Source organism: Lipotes vexillifer, unplaced genomic scaffold, assembly GCF_000442215.2.
Source record: "Lipotes vexillifer unplaced genomic scaffold, Lipotes_vexillifer_v1.1 scaffold57, whole genome shotgun sequence".
NCBI classification, from domain to species: Eukaryota; Metazoa; Chordata; class Mammalia; order Artiodactyla; family Lipotidae; genus Lipotes; species Lipotes vexillifer.
The window spans coordinates 2,316,977-2,334,916 of NW_006788075.1; the positions used below are offsets into that span (position 1 = coordinate 2,316,977).

The 17,940-nt window shown below is 37.6% G+C and overlaps 1 protein-coding gene across 3 annotated transcripts in view; it reads right to left on the reverse strand.

Moving 5' to 3' along the window:
• The window catches only part of PDE1A (phosphodiesterase 1A), a 101,817-nt gene that overhangs the window by 9,556 nt on the left and 74,321 nt on the right, over positions 1 to 17,940 (reverse strand). The window contains exon 12 of one of the 3 annotated variants that reach the window (XM_007461235.1): positions 12,275 to 12,623. The exons of the other annotated variants lie outside the window; for them this stretch is intronic. Coding sequence (XP_007461297.1) covers positions 12,568 to 12,623 — 56 coding nt within the window. The 3' untranslated portion in view covers positions 12,275 to 12,567. Of the gene's footprint in view, positions 1 to 12,274; positions 12,624 to 17,940 lie in introns of those variants that run through there. 3 annotated transcript variants of the gene reach the window in all.

Consider the following 17,940-nt stretch of genomic DNA (forward strand, 5'->3'; position numbering starts at 1 on the left):
GCGGAATGGAGTATGAGCGAAGGCAGCAGATTGGAAAGAAAAAGATGTGCCAAGGAAGAAGTGAAGCCCAGTTGCAAAAACTTGACTCACAGCTCCTGCCCACTGACTAAAGTAATGGTTTCTCCTTCAGCGTCATTCTTTTAGAGGAAAGCTCTCACACCTATTGAAATGCTCTTATTCTCAGATGGAATTTGTCTGATTGAATCACAGATCTTTTTTTTTCTTTCTTTTTTAAGCAGGCTCTGGTGGCAGGCAGATGGTGAGAAAGTAAAGGCATTGATTGCCTTTGAAGGTAGGGAAGTTGGGAGGGTAGCAATGGAGAAAGAAGGTCTAGGGTAGTGAAATGAAGACCACTCAAGTCATACTTTGTCTGCTGTAAAGAGTGGTGGGAACGGTTGTGGAAATTTTAAGATTTGGCTCTTAGAACCAATTTAACATGAGAGGCAGTATGGGTCTTCTCTACTTTCTCAGTCAGGGAAAAGATGGGATGAAAATTGAATCTGAGAGGTGCAGCAAAAATTCACATTTTCTTTATCTTTTATAAGCAAAAAAATACATAAAGAGTACTAATTTTAGGTAATCTAAACTAGTTATAAAAGTTAAAACTTGGAAAAAAATTGTAAAATGATAGAAACACTTTGGCTTTGCTTTTAGTATTCTAGTTAATTGGGTTTTCTATTTAAAGCTAGATTAAGAAAAAAAAAATTCAATTGCTTTCAGTAAAAATGTTTAAGTATGTCAATATGTAAACCTACTTTTGTGCCTAAATGGAGAATACTGAACAGAATTGAACTTGTTTTAATGATAGATAATCCTGCAAAAAAACCGAGGGTTATTGTTCTAAACATAAACCATTAATTCTCACTCTCCTATACATGCAGAATAGAGTATCATTCATGTTTAGTGGCTCTAGGTAACTACTAAAAAGATCAATTCTTGATTTTACTGCTTTGTCACCAATTCTACTCAACTTGAAAGTTAAGAAAATGTTGAAAGTTCTACTTTCAAAGTGAGATTTTATAACATAATGCTACTACTATCAGAAAATTATTTCTCAAATTGTTCAATTTTAATAATGTCAGAAAGAAAAATCAATTAGGCATGTACATGATATATCTTCCCACTTATCCACAATCTCTGGCCTACAATTTTCCATAAGGTTCTGAGCTCTTGTGTTTTAAAATGGGTCCAAACATGGACGTGAAGAAGGTGTGATCAGATTTTAAACTGTAGGTCTTTACACAAAACCTTGAAAAAGGATACAATACATAAACAACTTAAAATTTCAAATTCTTATTATAATCTGTCTACATGTATTTTAACATGAATATGCTGTTACATATTGATTTATTAAATCATAAGTGATCTGTTAGAAAGATACAGATGAATGAGTAAAAATTGCAAAGTTTATTACTATTAATAATATTAGCAGCAACAGCAAAAACAGTAGTTAATATTAAGGGAATAGTTACCATGTGCCGAGAACTATGCCAGGTGCTTCTTATATTTTATCATTTAATTCTGCCAACAATTTCTATTGCCTGAGATCACATACCATCTAAGGAGCAGAGCTGAACCTTCAACCTCAATGTACTAACCTGAATAGCTTGGTCACCCAGTACTAACTCCCTGACCCACAGGGGCAAGTTTCTATTGGATCTGAAAGAGTGAATGCATTTTGTGTTGCCTGGGGAAATGCAATTGCAAAGATTCAAGTTGAAAAAACATGGCATTTTTAATCTTCCTGTTCTGACAAGCTACTAAAATTCAAACTTCAGTTTTTCAGAGAAGAATGAGTAGTTTGATAATAAGCAGCCCTCCCTACAAAACAAAACTCACTTTTTACTATTACTTCCTGTAGTAACACCTGCAGTAGAAGACAGGCTAAGAAAGACTCAAATTCCAAGACTCACACAGGCCTATACTCAGTAGGATTTCAAAGTGAAGGGCTGCAAGAAGGACCCAGACGTTCTCTTGCCATGTTCTCATACCATGGAGAAGAAATAATAGAAATTTCTGACTCCAGGAATAATGAGAAGTTATTCAATTTAAAATCCAGCATAAATATATGACTGAGGTAAATATCTATGCTTTAAAAAATCAAAAGGTGTAAATGTGAAAACTCCACCATCATTTTTGTCTCGATGATTTCTGACTAGCCATCCTGTAATACCATAGCCAACCAACCACTCTAGATCTTAGGGATCGCAAACTGCACACATTGTTTACCTTGCATATTCATGCATAGCAAGAGCAATGAATTGTTTCTACTCTAAGATGGCAAACATCACAAATTACTAATTTTTTAGTGTTTATGATCAAATTCTTCAGTGGAGAGAGCACTTTTTTTTTTTTTGGTATGAGTTTCCATCTAGGGAAGATGAAAGGAGAAAGAATCAGGAAAGTATGTCTCCTTTGAATTTGTTCATCATTTTCCCCTTGGAGACAAAAACCACTTACAATCTTTATCAAGTTGAATACTTAATTTTCAGCAAGTAGGTACTTACTACAGAAAAAAGATTCATAAAATATTGGGGGCATGCATAATCCAAAATTCTAGGAGGCTTTAGATGCCCCTGATGATATTCTATACATATTGTTTGACAAATGCATAAACTGAATTGACTTGCTGACACCAAATTCCCAAGCAATTAATTGTTTTTTCCATCTTATTCAGCTTTAGTCACCAAATTTTAGAGGGCTTAGTTGGTAACTCATTAATTAAGGTCTAAGAATCAGCCAAAATAGAAATCAATCTCACATAATCATCTATCCTTTAACCTGGAAAGAGAAAGACTAGTGTTCTTACAAAATGCCTTCCATGCTATTTTTTTCTCTCCTATGTACATGTTCCTTTCTGACAGGCTGGTTATGCTGAGGGGCTATTTTGAAGAAATGTGTGGAGAGAGCCTTATCTACTTATAGTTGTTGAATTTAGTAGTGGAATAAATTGCTTCTCTTGGTCTTGTATGCAATACTATTACAGTACTCCTTTATAAATTGCAAATCCATGCTTTAAAATAAAAGTACTTTAAGCAATTAGTCACAAAGCACTTTACTGATCTACAACATTTAGCCACGGTTGTGGGAGCAGTGCTATCTCTAATCTATAATGGCTAATACAACAGGATTATTCTCATGATGAACTCATTTAAAATAAATTGTAGGTGCTCTACTATCTCTACATCGAAGAAAACATCAAAACTATTGCCTTGAGACGGTGGGGAAGATGGCGGAAGAGTAAGACGTGGAGATCACCTTCCTCCCCACAGATACATCAGAAATACATCTACACGTGGAACAACTCCTACAGAACACCTACTGCACGCTGGCAGAAGACCTCAGACCTCCGCAAAGGCAAGAAACTCCCCACGTACCTGAGTAGGGCAAAAGAAAAAAGAATAAACAGAGACAAAAGAATAGGGACGGGACCTGCACCAGTGGGAGGCAGCTGTGAAGGAGGAAAGGTTTCCACACACTAGAAAGCCCCTTCGTGGGCGGAGACTGCGGGTGGCGGAGGGGGTATTCTTCGGAGCCGCGGAGGAGAGCGCAGCAACAGGGGTGCGGAGGGCAAAGCGGGGAGGTTCCCGCACAGAGGATCGGGGCCGACCGGCACTCACCAGCCCGAGAGGCTTGTCTGCTCACCCGCTGGAGCGGGTGGGGCTGCGAGCTGAGGCTCGGGCTTTGGTCGGAGGGCAGGGAGAGTACTGGGGTTGGCGGCGTGAACACAGCTTGAAGGGGTTAGTGCACCACGGCTAGCCGGGAGGGAGTCCGGGAAAACGTCTGAAGCTGCCGAAAAGGCAAGAGACTTTTTCTCCCCTATTTGCTTCCTGGCGCACAAGGAGAGGGGATTAAGAGCACTGCTTAAAGGAGCTCCAGAGAAGGGCGCGAGCTGCGGCTAACAGCACGGACCCCAGAGATGGGCATGAGACGCTAAGGCTGCTGCTGCCGCCACCTAGAAGCCTGTGTGTGAACACAGGTCACTATCCACACCTACCTTCCGGGGAGCCTGTGCAGCCCACCACTGCCAGGGTCCCGGGATCCAGGGACAACTTCCCCAGGAGAACGCACGGTGTGCCTCAGGCTAGTGCAACGTCATGCCGGTCCCTACCGCCGCAGGCTCACCTCATATCGTGCCCCTCCCTCCCCCAGGCCTGAGTGAGCCAGAGCCCCTGAATCAGCGGCTCCTTTAACCCCGTCCTGTCTGAGCGAAGAACAGATGCCCTCCGGTGACCTGCACGCAGAGGCGGGCCAAATCCAAAGCTGAGCCCCGGGAGCTGTGCGAAAAAAGAAGAGAAAGGGAAATCTCTCCCAGCAGCCTCAGGAGCAGCAGATTAAATCTCCACAATCAACTTGATGTACGCTGCATCTGTGCAATACCTGAATAGGCAATGAATCATCCCAAATTGAGGAGGTGGACTTTGAGAGCAAGATTTATTATTTTCTCCCCTTTTCCTCTTTTTGTGAGTGTGTATGTGTATTCTTCTGTGTGAGTTTTTGTCTGTATAGCTTTGCTTTCACCATTTGTCCTAGGGTTCTATCTGTGTTTTTTCTGTTTTTTTACTTAAAAATTTTGTTTTCTTATTTTTAATTTTAATAACTTTATTTTATTTTATCTTACTTTATTTTATTTTCTTTAATCCTCTTCCTTTCTTTCCTTCCTTCTTTCTTTCTTTCTTTCTTCCTTCCTTTCTCTCTCTCTCTCTCTCTCTCTCTCTCTCTTTCTTCTTCTTCTCCCTTTTATTCTGAGCCGTGTGGATGAAAGGCTCTTGGTGCTGCTGCCAGGAGTCAGTGCTCTGCCTCTGAGGTGGGAGAGCCAACTTCAGGACACTGGTCCACGAGACCTCCCAGCTCCATGTAATATCAAACGGCAAAAATCTCCCAGGGATCTCCATCTCAACACCAACACCCAGCTTCACTCAACGACCAGCAAGCTACAGTGCTGGACACCCTATGCCAAACAACTAGCAAGACAGGAACACAACCCCACCCATTAGCAGAGAGGCTGCCTAAAATCATAATAAGTCCACAGACACCACAAAACACACCACCAGACGTGGACCTTCCCACCAGAAAGACAAGATCCAGCCTCATCCACCAGAAAACAAGCACTAGTCCCCTCCACCAGGAAGCCTACACAACCCACTGAACCAAATTTAGCCACTGGGGACAGTCACCAAAAACAACAGGAACTACGAACCTGCAGCCTGCAAAAAGGAGACCCCAAACACAGTAAGATAAGCAAAATGAGAAGACAGAAAAACACACAGCAGATGAAGGACCAAGATAAAAACCCACCAGACCTAACAAATGACAAGGAATTAGGCAGTCTACCTGAAAAAGAACTCAGAATAATGACTGTAAAGATGATCCAAAATCTTGGAAATAGAATAGACAAAATGCAAGAAACATTTAACAAGGACCTAGAAGAACTAAAGATGAAACAAGCAATGATGAACAACACAATAAATGAAATTAAAAGTACTCTAGAAGGGATCAATAGCAGAATAACTGAGGCAGAAGAACGGATAAGTGACCTGGAAGATAAAATAGTGGAAATAACTACTGCAGAGCAGAATAAAGAAAAAAGAATGAAAAGAATTGAGAACAGTCTCAGAGACCTCTGGGACAACAGTAGACGCACCAACATTCGAATTATAGGGGTTCCAGAAGAAGAAGAGAAAAAGAAAGGGACTGAGAAAATATTTGAAGAGATTATAGTTGAAAACTTCCCTAATATGGGAAAGGAAATCGTTAATCAAGTCCAGGAGATTACTCTATCCAGCAAGGATCTCACTCAGATTTGATGGAGAAATTAAAACCTTTACAGACAAGCAAAAGCTGAGAGCTCAGCACCACCAAACCAGCTTTACAACAAATGCGAAAGGACCTTCTCTAGGCAAGAAACACAAGAGAAGGAAAAGACCTACAATAAGAAACCCAAAACAATTAAGAAAATGGGAATAGGAACATACATATCGATAATTACCTTAAATGTAAATGGACTAAATGCTCCCACCAAAAGACACAGACTGGCTGAATAGATACAAAAACAACACCTATATATATGCTGTCTACAAGAGACCCACTTCAGACCTAAAGACACATACAGACTGACAGTGAGGTGATGGAAAAAGATATTCCATGCAAATGGAAACCAAAAGAAAGCTGGAGTAGCAATTCTCATATCAGACAAAATAGACTTTAAAATAAAGACTATTAAATGAGACAAAGAAGGACACTACATAATGATCAAGGGATTGATCCAAGAAGAAGATATAATAATTGTAAATATTTATGCACCCAACATAGGAGCACCTCAATACATAAGGCAAATACTAACAGCCATAAAAGGGGAAATCAACAGTAACACATTCATAGTAGGAGACTTTAACACCCCAATTTCACCAATGGACAGATCATCCAAAATGAAAATAAATAAGGAAACACAAGCTTTAAATGATACATTAAACAAGATGGATTTAATTGATATTTATAGGACATTCCATCCAAAAACAACAGAATACACATTTTTCTCAAGTGCTCATGGAACATTCTCCAGGATAGATCATATCTTGGGTCACAAATCAAGGCTTGGTAAATTTAAGAAAATTGAAATTGTGTCAAGTATCTTTTCCCACCACAATGCTATGAGACTAGATATCAATTACAGGAAAAGATCTGTAAAAAATACAAATACATGGAGGTTAAACAATACACTACTTAATAACGAAGTGATCACTGAAGAAATCAAAGAGGAAATCAAAAAATACCTAGAAACAAACGACAATGGAGACACGACGACCCAAAACCTAAGGGATGCAGCAAAAGCAGTTCTAAGAGGGAAGTTTATAGCAATACAAGCCCACCTTAAGAAGCAGGAAACATCTCGAATAAACAACCTAACCTTGCACCTCAAGCAATTAGAGAAAGAAGAACAAAAAAACCCCAGAGTTAGCAGAAGGAAAGAAATCATAAAAATCAGATCAGAAATAAATGAAAAAGAAATGAAGGAAACAATAGCAAAGATCAATAAAACTAAAAGCTGGTTCTTTGAGAAGATAAACAAAATTGATAAACCATTAGCCAGACTCATCAAGAAAAAAAGGGAGAAGACTCAAATCAATAGAATTAGAAATGAAAAAAAAAGGAGAACAACTGACACTGCAGAAATACAAAAGATCATGAGAGATTACTACAAGCAACTCTATGCCAATAAAATGGACAATCTGGAAGAAATGGACAAATTCTTAGAAATGCACAACCTGCCAAGACCTAATCAGGAAGAAACAGAAAATATGAACAGACCAATCACAAGCACTGAGATTGAAACTGTGATTAAAAATCTTCCAACAAACCAAAGCCCAGGACCAGATGGCTTCACAGGCGAATTCTATCAAACATTTAGAGAAGAGCTAACACCTATCCTTCTCAAACTCTTCCAAAATATAGCAGAGGGAGGAACACTCCCAAACTCATTCTACGAGGCCACCATCACCCTGATACCAAAACCAGACAAGAATGTCGCAAAGAAAGAAAACTATAGGCCAGTATCACTGATGGACATAGATGCAAAAATCCTCAACAAAATACTAGCAAACAGAATCCTACAGCACATTAAGAGGATCATACACCATGATCAGGTGGGGTTTATTCCAGGAATGCAAGGATTCTTCAATATATGCAAATCAATCAATGTGATACACCATATTAACAAATTGAAGGAGAAAAACCATATGGTCATCTCAATAGATGCAGAGAAAGCTTTCGACAAAATTCAACACCAATTTATGATAAAAATCCTCCAGAAAGTAGGCATAGAGGGAACTTTCCTCAACACAATAAAGGCCATATATGACAAACCCACAGCCAACATCATCCTCAATGGTGAAAAACTGAAAGCATTTCCACTAAGATCAAGAACAAGACAAGATTGCCCACTCTCACCACTCTTATGTAACATAATTTTGGAAGTTTTAGCCACAGCAATCAGAGAAGAAAAGGAAATAAAAGGAATCCAAATCAGAAAAGAAGAAGTAAAGTTGTCACTGTTTGCAGATGACATGATACTATACATAGAGAATCCTAAAGATGCTATCAGAAAACTACTAGAATTAACCGATGAATTTGGTAAAGTAGCAGGACACAAAATTAATGCACATAAATCTCTGGCATTCCTATACACTAATGATGAAAAATCTGAAAGTGAAATCAAGAAAACACTCCCATTTACCACTGCAACAAAAAGAATAAAATATCTAGGAATAAACCTACCTAAGGAGACAAAAGACCTGTATGCAGAAAATTATAAGACACTGATGAAAGAAATTAAAGATGATACAAACAGATGGAGAGATATACCATGTTCTTGGATTGGAAGAATCAACATTGTGAAAATGACTCTACTACCCAAAGCAATCTATAGATTCAATGCAATCCCTATCAAACTACCACTGGCATTTTTCACAGAACTAGAACAAAAAATTTCACAATTTGTATGGAAACACAAAAGACCCCGAATAGCCAAAGCAATCTTGAGAACAAAAAATGGAGCTGGAGGAATCAGGCTGCCTGACTTCAGACTATACTACAAAGCTACAGTAATCAAGACAGTATGGTACTGGCACAGAAACAGAAATATCTATCAATGGAACAGGATAGGAAGCCCAGAGATAAACCCACGCACATATGGTCACCTTATCTTTGATAAAGGAGGCAGCAATGTACAGTGGAGAAAGGACAGCCCCTTCAATAAGTGGTGCTGGGAAAACTGGACAGGTACATGTAAAAGTATGAGATTAGAACACTCCCTAACACCATACACAAAAATGAGCTCAAAATGGATTAACGACCTAAATGTAAGGCCAGACACTATCAAACTCTTAGAGGAAAACATAGGCAGAACACTCTATGACATAAATCACAGCAAGATCCTTTTTGACCCACGTCCTAGAGAAGAGGAAATAAAAACAAAAATAAACAAATGGGACCTAATGAAACTTAAAAGCTTTTGCACAGCACAGGAAATCATAAACAAGACCAAAAGACAACCCTCAGAATGGGATAAAATATTTTCAAATGAAGCAACTGACAAAGGATTAATCTCCAAAATTTATAAGCAGCTCATGCAGCTCAATAACAAAAAAAACAAATAACCCAATCCAAAAATGGGCAGAAGACCTAAATAGACATTTCTCCAAAGAAGATATACAGACTGCCAACAAACACATGAAAGAATGCTCAACATCATTAATCATTAGAGAAATCCAAATCAAAACTACAATGAGATATCATCTCACACCAGTCAGAATGGCCATCATCAAAAAATCTAGAAACAATAAATGCTGGAGAGGGTGTGGAGAAAAGGGAACACTCTTGCACTGCTGGTGGGAATGTGATTTGGTACAGCCACTATGGAGAACAGTATGGAGGTTCCTTAAAAAACTAAAAATAGAACTGCCATATGACCCAGCAATCCCGCTACTGGGCATATACCCTGAGAAAACCATAATTCAAAAAGAATCATGTACCAAAATGTTCATCGCAGCTCTATTTACAATAGCCAGAGATGAAAACAACCTAAGTGTCCATCATTGGATGAATAGATAAAGAAGATGTGGCACATATACACAATGGAATATTACTCAGCCATAAAAGGAAACAAAATTGAATTATTTGGATGGATCTAGTGTCTGTCATACAGAGTGAATTAAGTCAGAAAGAGAAAGACAAATACTGTATGCTAACACATATATATGGAATCCAAGAAAAAAACATGTCATGAAGAACCTAGGGGTAAGACAGGAATAAAGACACAGTCCTACTAGAGAATGGACTTGAGGATATTGGGAGGGAGAAGGGTAAGCTGTGACAAAGTGAGAGAGTGACATGGACATATATACACTACCAAACGTAAAATAGCTAGTGGGAAGCAGCCACATAGCAGAGGGAGATCAAGTCGGTGCTTTGTGACCACCTAGAGAGGTGGGATAGGGAGGGTGGGAGGGAGGGAGACACAAGAGGGAAGAAATATGGGAACATATGTATATGTATAACTGATTCACTTCATTATAAAGCAGAAACTAACACACCGTTGTAAAGCAATTATACTCCAATAAAGATGTAAAAAAAACAAAACAAAAAAAACTATTGCCTTATTTTTGTTGAACTTCTTTTATTTGATGAGATTTCTATTTCTTACTGATGACTCTGGGTTTTCTGTAACCAACAGACCTGCACAGAAGCTTAGTCCAGATGGAAGGGTGATATGGAAACATAGACCCCTTCTGAAAGAATCCCATGTCCAGAGGTCCAGAGTAATGAGATATTATTGTGTGGGTTCTTGTGCTGAACTTCTCTCTTAACCTTCACAAAAGTTTCCTGATACAAATCACCATTAGTCCAAGTCTTCCAAGATCATTCACTACAAGTTGTTTTGCTAAAAAATTAGCCTAGGTTGGGTTTTGAAGAATGATATAGAAATAAAGTTTGATCATCAGATTCTTGAAGGTTTTCATCATTTTCCCTAGAGGGCTTATATACTAACCCTCACCTGAAGAGATTTCTGGGATCACTTTTCCTTTCCCCTTCATTTTTCATAATTTCTTCGGAGGAATTAAATATATCTAAGAAAGGTCAAAGACTTCAGCTATAAACATTTTTTGCATGATTTCTGTGAACTTCCTAGATTCCTATAGTTAACAAGGGAAAATTATGTTACGCAAAGTATGAACAACAGTCCTAGAAGGAGTAAACTCAGAAATGAAAAGTTTGGGCTGTATAGAAGGCCTAAATCTAGGCATACTTTAGGGGATAATAACTACGATGGTAAAATATTCTTTTGGGAAAGAAGTGAATTGCCACAAACCAAGTTTGCTGGATTAGCTAAAATTTATTCTTTTTGACAGCATTTAGGTCTGCAGAATACTCTTTTTTCGAATTGTTCTCTTTTCCTAAAGGGTTCTATGCCAAGAAAAAGTAAAGGCAAGTATCTTAAGTGGCAGAGTCCTCAACAGAAAGAATTTAGATAAAGGTGGTTCATTTCAGCTCTATAAATTGGGTAACTCTACCAGATATCCAGAATAAGCCAATTCCATTCCTTCATTCACTCATGCAGAAAACTGTATGGATCTGAGAGATATTTGGGAGATATACTCTATAGGCTATCTTGATGGATTAAGCTAAGAATGAAAGGTGATAGAAGAGTTATGATCAATTTACCGTACAGCAATTCACTCAGTTGATTGATGGAATTGATCCACTGCATATTTTCTCATGAGTTAAGCATAAACTCATATCAAAATTTTTATGAGCAGGTACTGTTTTTCCATAGTATATTTCTTTAAGGAAGCCTTCTATAAGATCTCCATATAGTTTGGAGACATATATGTGAGTGCAGGAGAATAATAAGAATTATAGTAGAAAACACTAAATTCTAAAAACTTGACAAGCATTTACTCATTTAATTCTCACAGCAGCTATTTTTATGATCCTCATTTTAGAAATCAGCAAACTGAAACAGATTAAATAACTTGTTTGGTTACATAGAAAATAAGTGATGGGAACAGGATCAAATAAGATAGTCCATTTCCAGAGTTCTATACTCTACTATGCAGCCTTCTTGGGTGTAATTTAATACCTGCTATGTTGTTTTGTCTTTCCTCAGTATAATTATCTGCCTTATCTTTGAAATTACATCTGATTGGTAAATGATAGTCTTTTTTTTTTTTTTTCTGAAGGCAGAGCCAGAGAGTAAGAATAAATAAACTTCTTTGTGAAAATACATTCTTCAATATTAGACATCGGCCAGTCTCAGCTAATTAATTATTGGGGTGTTCCTACTAGTCTAGTACCATAACCATTAGGTCAACTATTAGGGGATCACAGTAAAGAAGGGGTAGAAGAGCAATTCTCAAAAAAATAAACTTTTCAGGAGGAAAATACCTTGGCTAACCTTAAACTGAATTATACATTGGACAAGTCATTCTCAAATCTCACAAAAAATAATATATTAAGCCATTTTTCCCCTGTTGTTCACACTTACTAAAATATAGACATTTTTTTCAAAGATATCTCTCCCTTAAAACTTTTATAAATCATTTTTTAATGGCAGAAAATTATTAAGGCATTTGCTCAGCAAGACAAATGGTAGAATTAATATAAAAGATAAATTTAGTTTATGAAAGTCACATTACCTGTTTGGTGTTTTGGAAAGGGGATATCCAAAGTGAAAATGTATGGATAAACTTTATTGCAGAAATAACAAAATTAGGGATTAGCTGCTCAAAGAAAATTTATTGACACTCACCATGTTAGTAAAGAGAAATGCTACAAAATGCCACTTAAACAGATATTTGAAAACATAAAGAGGCTGATGTTGTCATAGCAGCTGAGCCAGGTCAACCAAGGAATTTGTAGCTGTTACTTATGTGGTTTGCGACACCAATTAAACAATCTGCAGAAATGGATCCCCTTTCTCTCACAGGGCCCCATAGATTTCCAGCAAGTAGACTGAAATCTCCAGGTCTTTTGGTCAAATTAGAGCTGTTACCATGCATGAGGTTTTACTTAAAGATGTTTACTGATCAGGAAAACTTCACATTTCTGTAAACTGGTTTTTGCTTCTGAAAAAAAAGGTACTTATTTCAACAATCTAGAGAATAGGCTATAAAAAGAAGTTGTGAAAAACTAAATTGTAATCAGCATTTATAATCAGCTATGTTTGTAGCAATTATTGTGGTAAAATTATCAAGATAAATATAATTGACACATTTTTCTTAATTTTTAATATATTTTATTTTGTTCCTGAAAACTTTTGTGAATTTTTTTATTCATCAGTGGTGATCCTGAGATGCTTCCTTTTTTTTCTAATTCAACTTATTTTTTTCTGCATTTGAATTGCTGCCTAAAAAGCCTGGATTCCCAGGGAGCTCAATTCTAGTTGATTTCAACTAAAGTAGACACTCTCAGAATCTAATAGGATGTATTTTTTTAAGTGAGGTATAATTTACATATATATTAGTTTATATATTAGTTTCGGGTGTGTAACATAATTCAGTATTTGTATACACTGCAAAATGATCACCAAAATAAGATGGATGGAGAGGAGCAGTAGAATCTTCTGGAAATAACTTCTTATATCCTGACTACCTCCAACTATGAATAAAATCACAAAGTTGCCCCAAGATAAACCAGCTTCAGAGACCACTTTCACTTCCAAGTTGAGTAAGGACCACATCTTCCTTCCACTCATCTTCTTACCAGCCCAGATTTCCGCTTGTTGTAGTCCTCCCACCCTCGGGGAAAACATTTCTTCATCAACACTGAGCCAACCAATAATCACTAGGGAAAGCAAGCCTGACTCTTCACATTCTTTCCAAGCTTTATTGTCCATGCAAATATAGGTGAGGAATTCACACACCCTGGAGAAATATCATTTAAAATGCCCCTAAATTCTGCAATCGTTACAAGTTCATCAACAAACAGTTCCAGCAAGCCTTCTGCTCTGGAATAGTGTGGAAAATGTAAATAAACCAACCAGTCACAAATAACTTCTAGATGATGATCTAGAAACTATCCAGAAGGTTACTGGCTTTGAATTTACACAAACTAGGCACAAATCCCAGCCTTTTCAAAGACTGATTGTGTGAATTTAGACCAATAATTTAGCTTCATTGAGCCTCAGTTTTATCACACTACAATTCTTCCCTTGTAGATTTGCTATAATAAATGTTTGTATAAATGACCAATGGGCAAATCAATAAATGATGTAAAATTTCACTCCCAAATTCATAATTTTTCAACATTTTAAAAGAATAATGTCTATAAGATATAACTTGAATATTTGAAAGCTCATAGGATCAGTTGTGTTGGGATTAGACAGAAGGTTTGATGAAGCAATTATGCTAGTCTTGAGTAAGCTTTCAAAGAAATTTTTTCCTCTTTATGGGTTTGCTCCTAGCATGTTGCTATTTTCAGTGTATTACATGAAACTGTGAAGAGAAATGAGAAAGATTCATTTGTAGCACATGTGCAAACCTTTGATTTGGGTGGCTTACTTACCACCCCTAGACATCAGTTTTCACAGTGGTAAACGGTGATAATACCTACATCATAAAGTTGTTTGGCTAATTAAATAGGATAATGACTGTGACAGAACCCAGTACATTGCCTGGCAAATAAATATGTACTTAGTGGAATATGAATTTGCATTCTGTTTAGCATCAATACCAACATAATTACAAAAATCACTTATTATGTGTAATACACAATATTGCATTTTAAGATAGTTCAAATACAAATAACAAAATATAAGATTTAATTAGTGAACCTATCACAATCTATTAAAATGTTATGCTATTAAACATGTTATGCAAATGTTATAATGTAAATTTGATCTTTAAAATTTTAATGCTTTTCATCAATTTTAAATGTTTCCTTTACTTCTGGTGGGAAAGACTTCCAGTTTTGTTTTTTAATTTTTGAAGCAATGATACAAGACCTATTTTTAGAAAACTTTTGTCTCCTTTTGAGAAAATCTATAAGGTTTTCTAAAATGATTTTAAATAAGTCTATTTGACTATAATATTATTATATATTCAATACATTTCAAATAAATTATGTTAAAAATAAGAAAGCATCTAACTTATCAGTAACTCATATGATGATTTTCTTATTACAAAGGTAGGTTGTAGGCTCAGTGATGAAGTTTTTAAAAAATATCCTGATGGTAGTAGAAAATTAAAATTTTTATAAGAATTTTAATGAAGGTGAAAATAATAACCAAACCATGATCATGCCAGAGACTCCAAATCATGCTTGAAGAACTGTAGATATCATTTTAGGCCAATTGTTAGGCTTTTGTTTTGTTGAATGGATTAAATTTGAGGCCAGAACTAAATTGCTCTGTGCAGCTGAGGGGATTTTAGAGGCAGAGAGAGGAAAGACAGGAGGAGAGATCTTAAGTCAAGAGAAATGAAAGATTAGAGGTTTTGGAGCAAGAACAGAGGTGAGTGGTGACAAATGATGATTTAAATTTTGCTCTGAAGCATAATGTTAAGACAATAAATCTTCCAATGTACTTGGAACTGAGTTTATTATTGGGGGAAACTGACAAAGTCTTGAACGTAGCTGAGTGTGAGCGATGTGAAGGGCTCAGTCACATTCTGGGTACAAAGTCTAGTTACACTTGCTGGAGGAGAGGACCTGAAAGGGAGAACTGTCTCAAAGAGCTGCTCCCTACCTCATGCCCCAACTCTTCAGTCTTCCTCTGCCCCCATCATCTCTGCTCAACAGTGCAGCATCTTGTCCACAATTCACTTCCCCATCACCAGCTTCTTCACTCCCCAAATATCCACTGTCACACTCCTTACCCCAGAGTTTTCAGAGGTGACAAAACTCCTGTGAGCTCTTATACTTATTTATTGCAGTTTATTGCAAAGTAGAATTAGAGCTAGGGACCAGGTTTTGGGTGCCTGAAAATGTAGCAAGTGCAGGCATTGAAGAAAGCGAGGAGCTTTGGGGGAATGTCCCCCACATTTAGTTTTCTCTTTTGTCATTTATCTGTAGATTTATTTTAGAACTTTTAGCTAACAAAGAAAAATATGGTACAATATAGTGGGTAATACCATTTCATTTATATGAACTCACCATTAAAATGAGACTTCCCTAGAATCAAGTTAACTCTCCCCTAGTCAACACTGACAGAGCTCTTACCCAGCCATGAGCAGGAACCATCAAAGATCTAAAGCTGAACATCCCATGAGTTCAGCTCTCAAAAAAATCTACAGGCATTTGTTTTGCACCCAGTAGGCCTCTGTAAATGTTTTTGGAATGACCTCATTAGTAGTTCTCAATATTTTGTCAGACTCTGTAGTTTTAGCATGTGTAACACATTCTGACTGTAATATCTCATCATATGCAGTGGTTCTCATTGGGTGGAGGATGATGCACATCTCCAAAGGGAAATGTCAGAATCTTAAGGCATGTGTAATTGGAATCATATTCTAAATCTCCCCCAATCCCACTCCTATACCAACACTGATTTTGGTACACCCCTTTTGAATACATTTTTCTCTTCCCATTCTGGGACTTGCAAGGCAGAACATAGTATTCCAATTGCAGTACGAATAAGATGGCTATGCTTATTTATGTAAGTGATAGGCTTCTTGGAGAAGGCATTTTAACGGAGTTTTGGAAGATAGGTAGGATTTTAGTAAGCAAAGTGCAGCAGGGGGTGCAAGAAGTGCAGTCCATGAGGAGAAAAGAACAAGGATAAGGGTAGAGAGAAAGTCCACTGACTTTTCTAGGAGAAGGCAAATGTTCCAGGGTAGAGACATGTGACCAAAGACATATTTTAAGGGACAGCATCATCAAGGTACATACTGCTGTTTTCTGAGTACAGTTGGCCAGGGTGAAGCTAGCTCAGATCCTAATCTGTACTTGGCTTGTCTTGACCATGAGCTGATCAAGTTTCCTGCTCTCCCTTTCATGTCCTCTGCATTCATTTAAACGCACAGAAGTGTTCTATTTTTTTTTTTTTTTTTTTTTTTTTTTTTGCGGTACGTGGGCCTCTCTCACTGTTGTGGCCTCTCCCGTTGCGGATCACAGGCTCCGGACGCGCACGCTCAGTGGCCATGGCTCACGGGCCCAGCCGCTCAGCGGCATGTGGGATCTTCCCGGACTGGGGCACGAACCCGTGTCCCCTGCATCGGCAGGCGGACTCTCAACCACTGCGCCACCAGGGAAGCCCAGAAGTGTTCTATTTTTGACCTATTTCTGTGAACTGGAGATAAGCCATGCCTAACTTTTAAAAAATAAAGTAGTCCCGATGATGCTAATATACTTACAGAGTTGAAAACTATTGAGTAATACCTTTACAATAAATGAGCGAGTGAATGAATGAATAACACACAAGCACATATTCATTGTGTGAACTGTCACTTAAGCTCTTCTAGGGTTAAGCGACTTTGGTGAATGCCACCTCTTAGAACTTTATAATTCTGATCTTCCAAATGTTCCATTCCACCAAATGCATATTTCTGCTCTACTGCACTAATAATATAATGTAGATTGCTAGCTGAAGAGATTAAATTAGAAATAGGAACAATACAATAAATATATAATAGAATATATAATTTAATATATAATTTAATTTACTAATAATTTAAAATATGATTTAAAATGATTCAAAATAATTTAAAATATTATTTATTTTAAAAATTAGTAGCAAGATCTCATTTAAACTGTTAACTTACATTTTTGAACCATAATTAGAAAATGAGTGAGCTCTAGTTTTTATTTCTGAAAGGCTTTGCTTCTCTGTTTGATTACTTGCCTCTTCTGAAATATAAAAGTATGCAAATATTTTCTCAAAACTACGCTTAAACTATCCTGGGAGTTTAGGAGTTGTAACATAAAATGCATTATGTTTGGGGACTTCCCCGGTGGCACAGTGGTTAAGAGTCTGTCTGCCAATGCAGGGGACATGCATTGTCCCCTGGTCCCGATCCCTGGTCCGGGAAGATCCCACATGCCACAGAGCAGCTGGGCCTGTGCACCACAACTACTGAGCCTGTGCTCTAGAGCCTGTGAGCCACAACTACTGAGCCCATGTGCCAGGACTACTGAAGCCCGTGTGCCTGGAGCCCGTGCTCCACAATGGGAGAAGCCACGCAATGAGAAGCCTGCGCACGGCAACGAAGAGTGGCCCCTGCTTGCGGCAACTAGAGAGAGTCTGCGTGCAGCAACAAAAGAGCCAACGCAGCCAAAAAAATAAATAAATAAATGCATTATGTTTTATTAAAAGATAATGGAAAGGAGTAACTGAAATATTTTGTGAACAAATATTTATAAACATAATTTTTTTTTTTTTTTTTTTTTTTTTGGTATGTGGGTCTCTCACTGTTGTGGCCTCTCCCGTTGCGGAGCACAGGCTCCGGA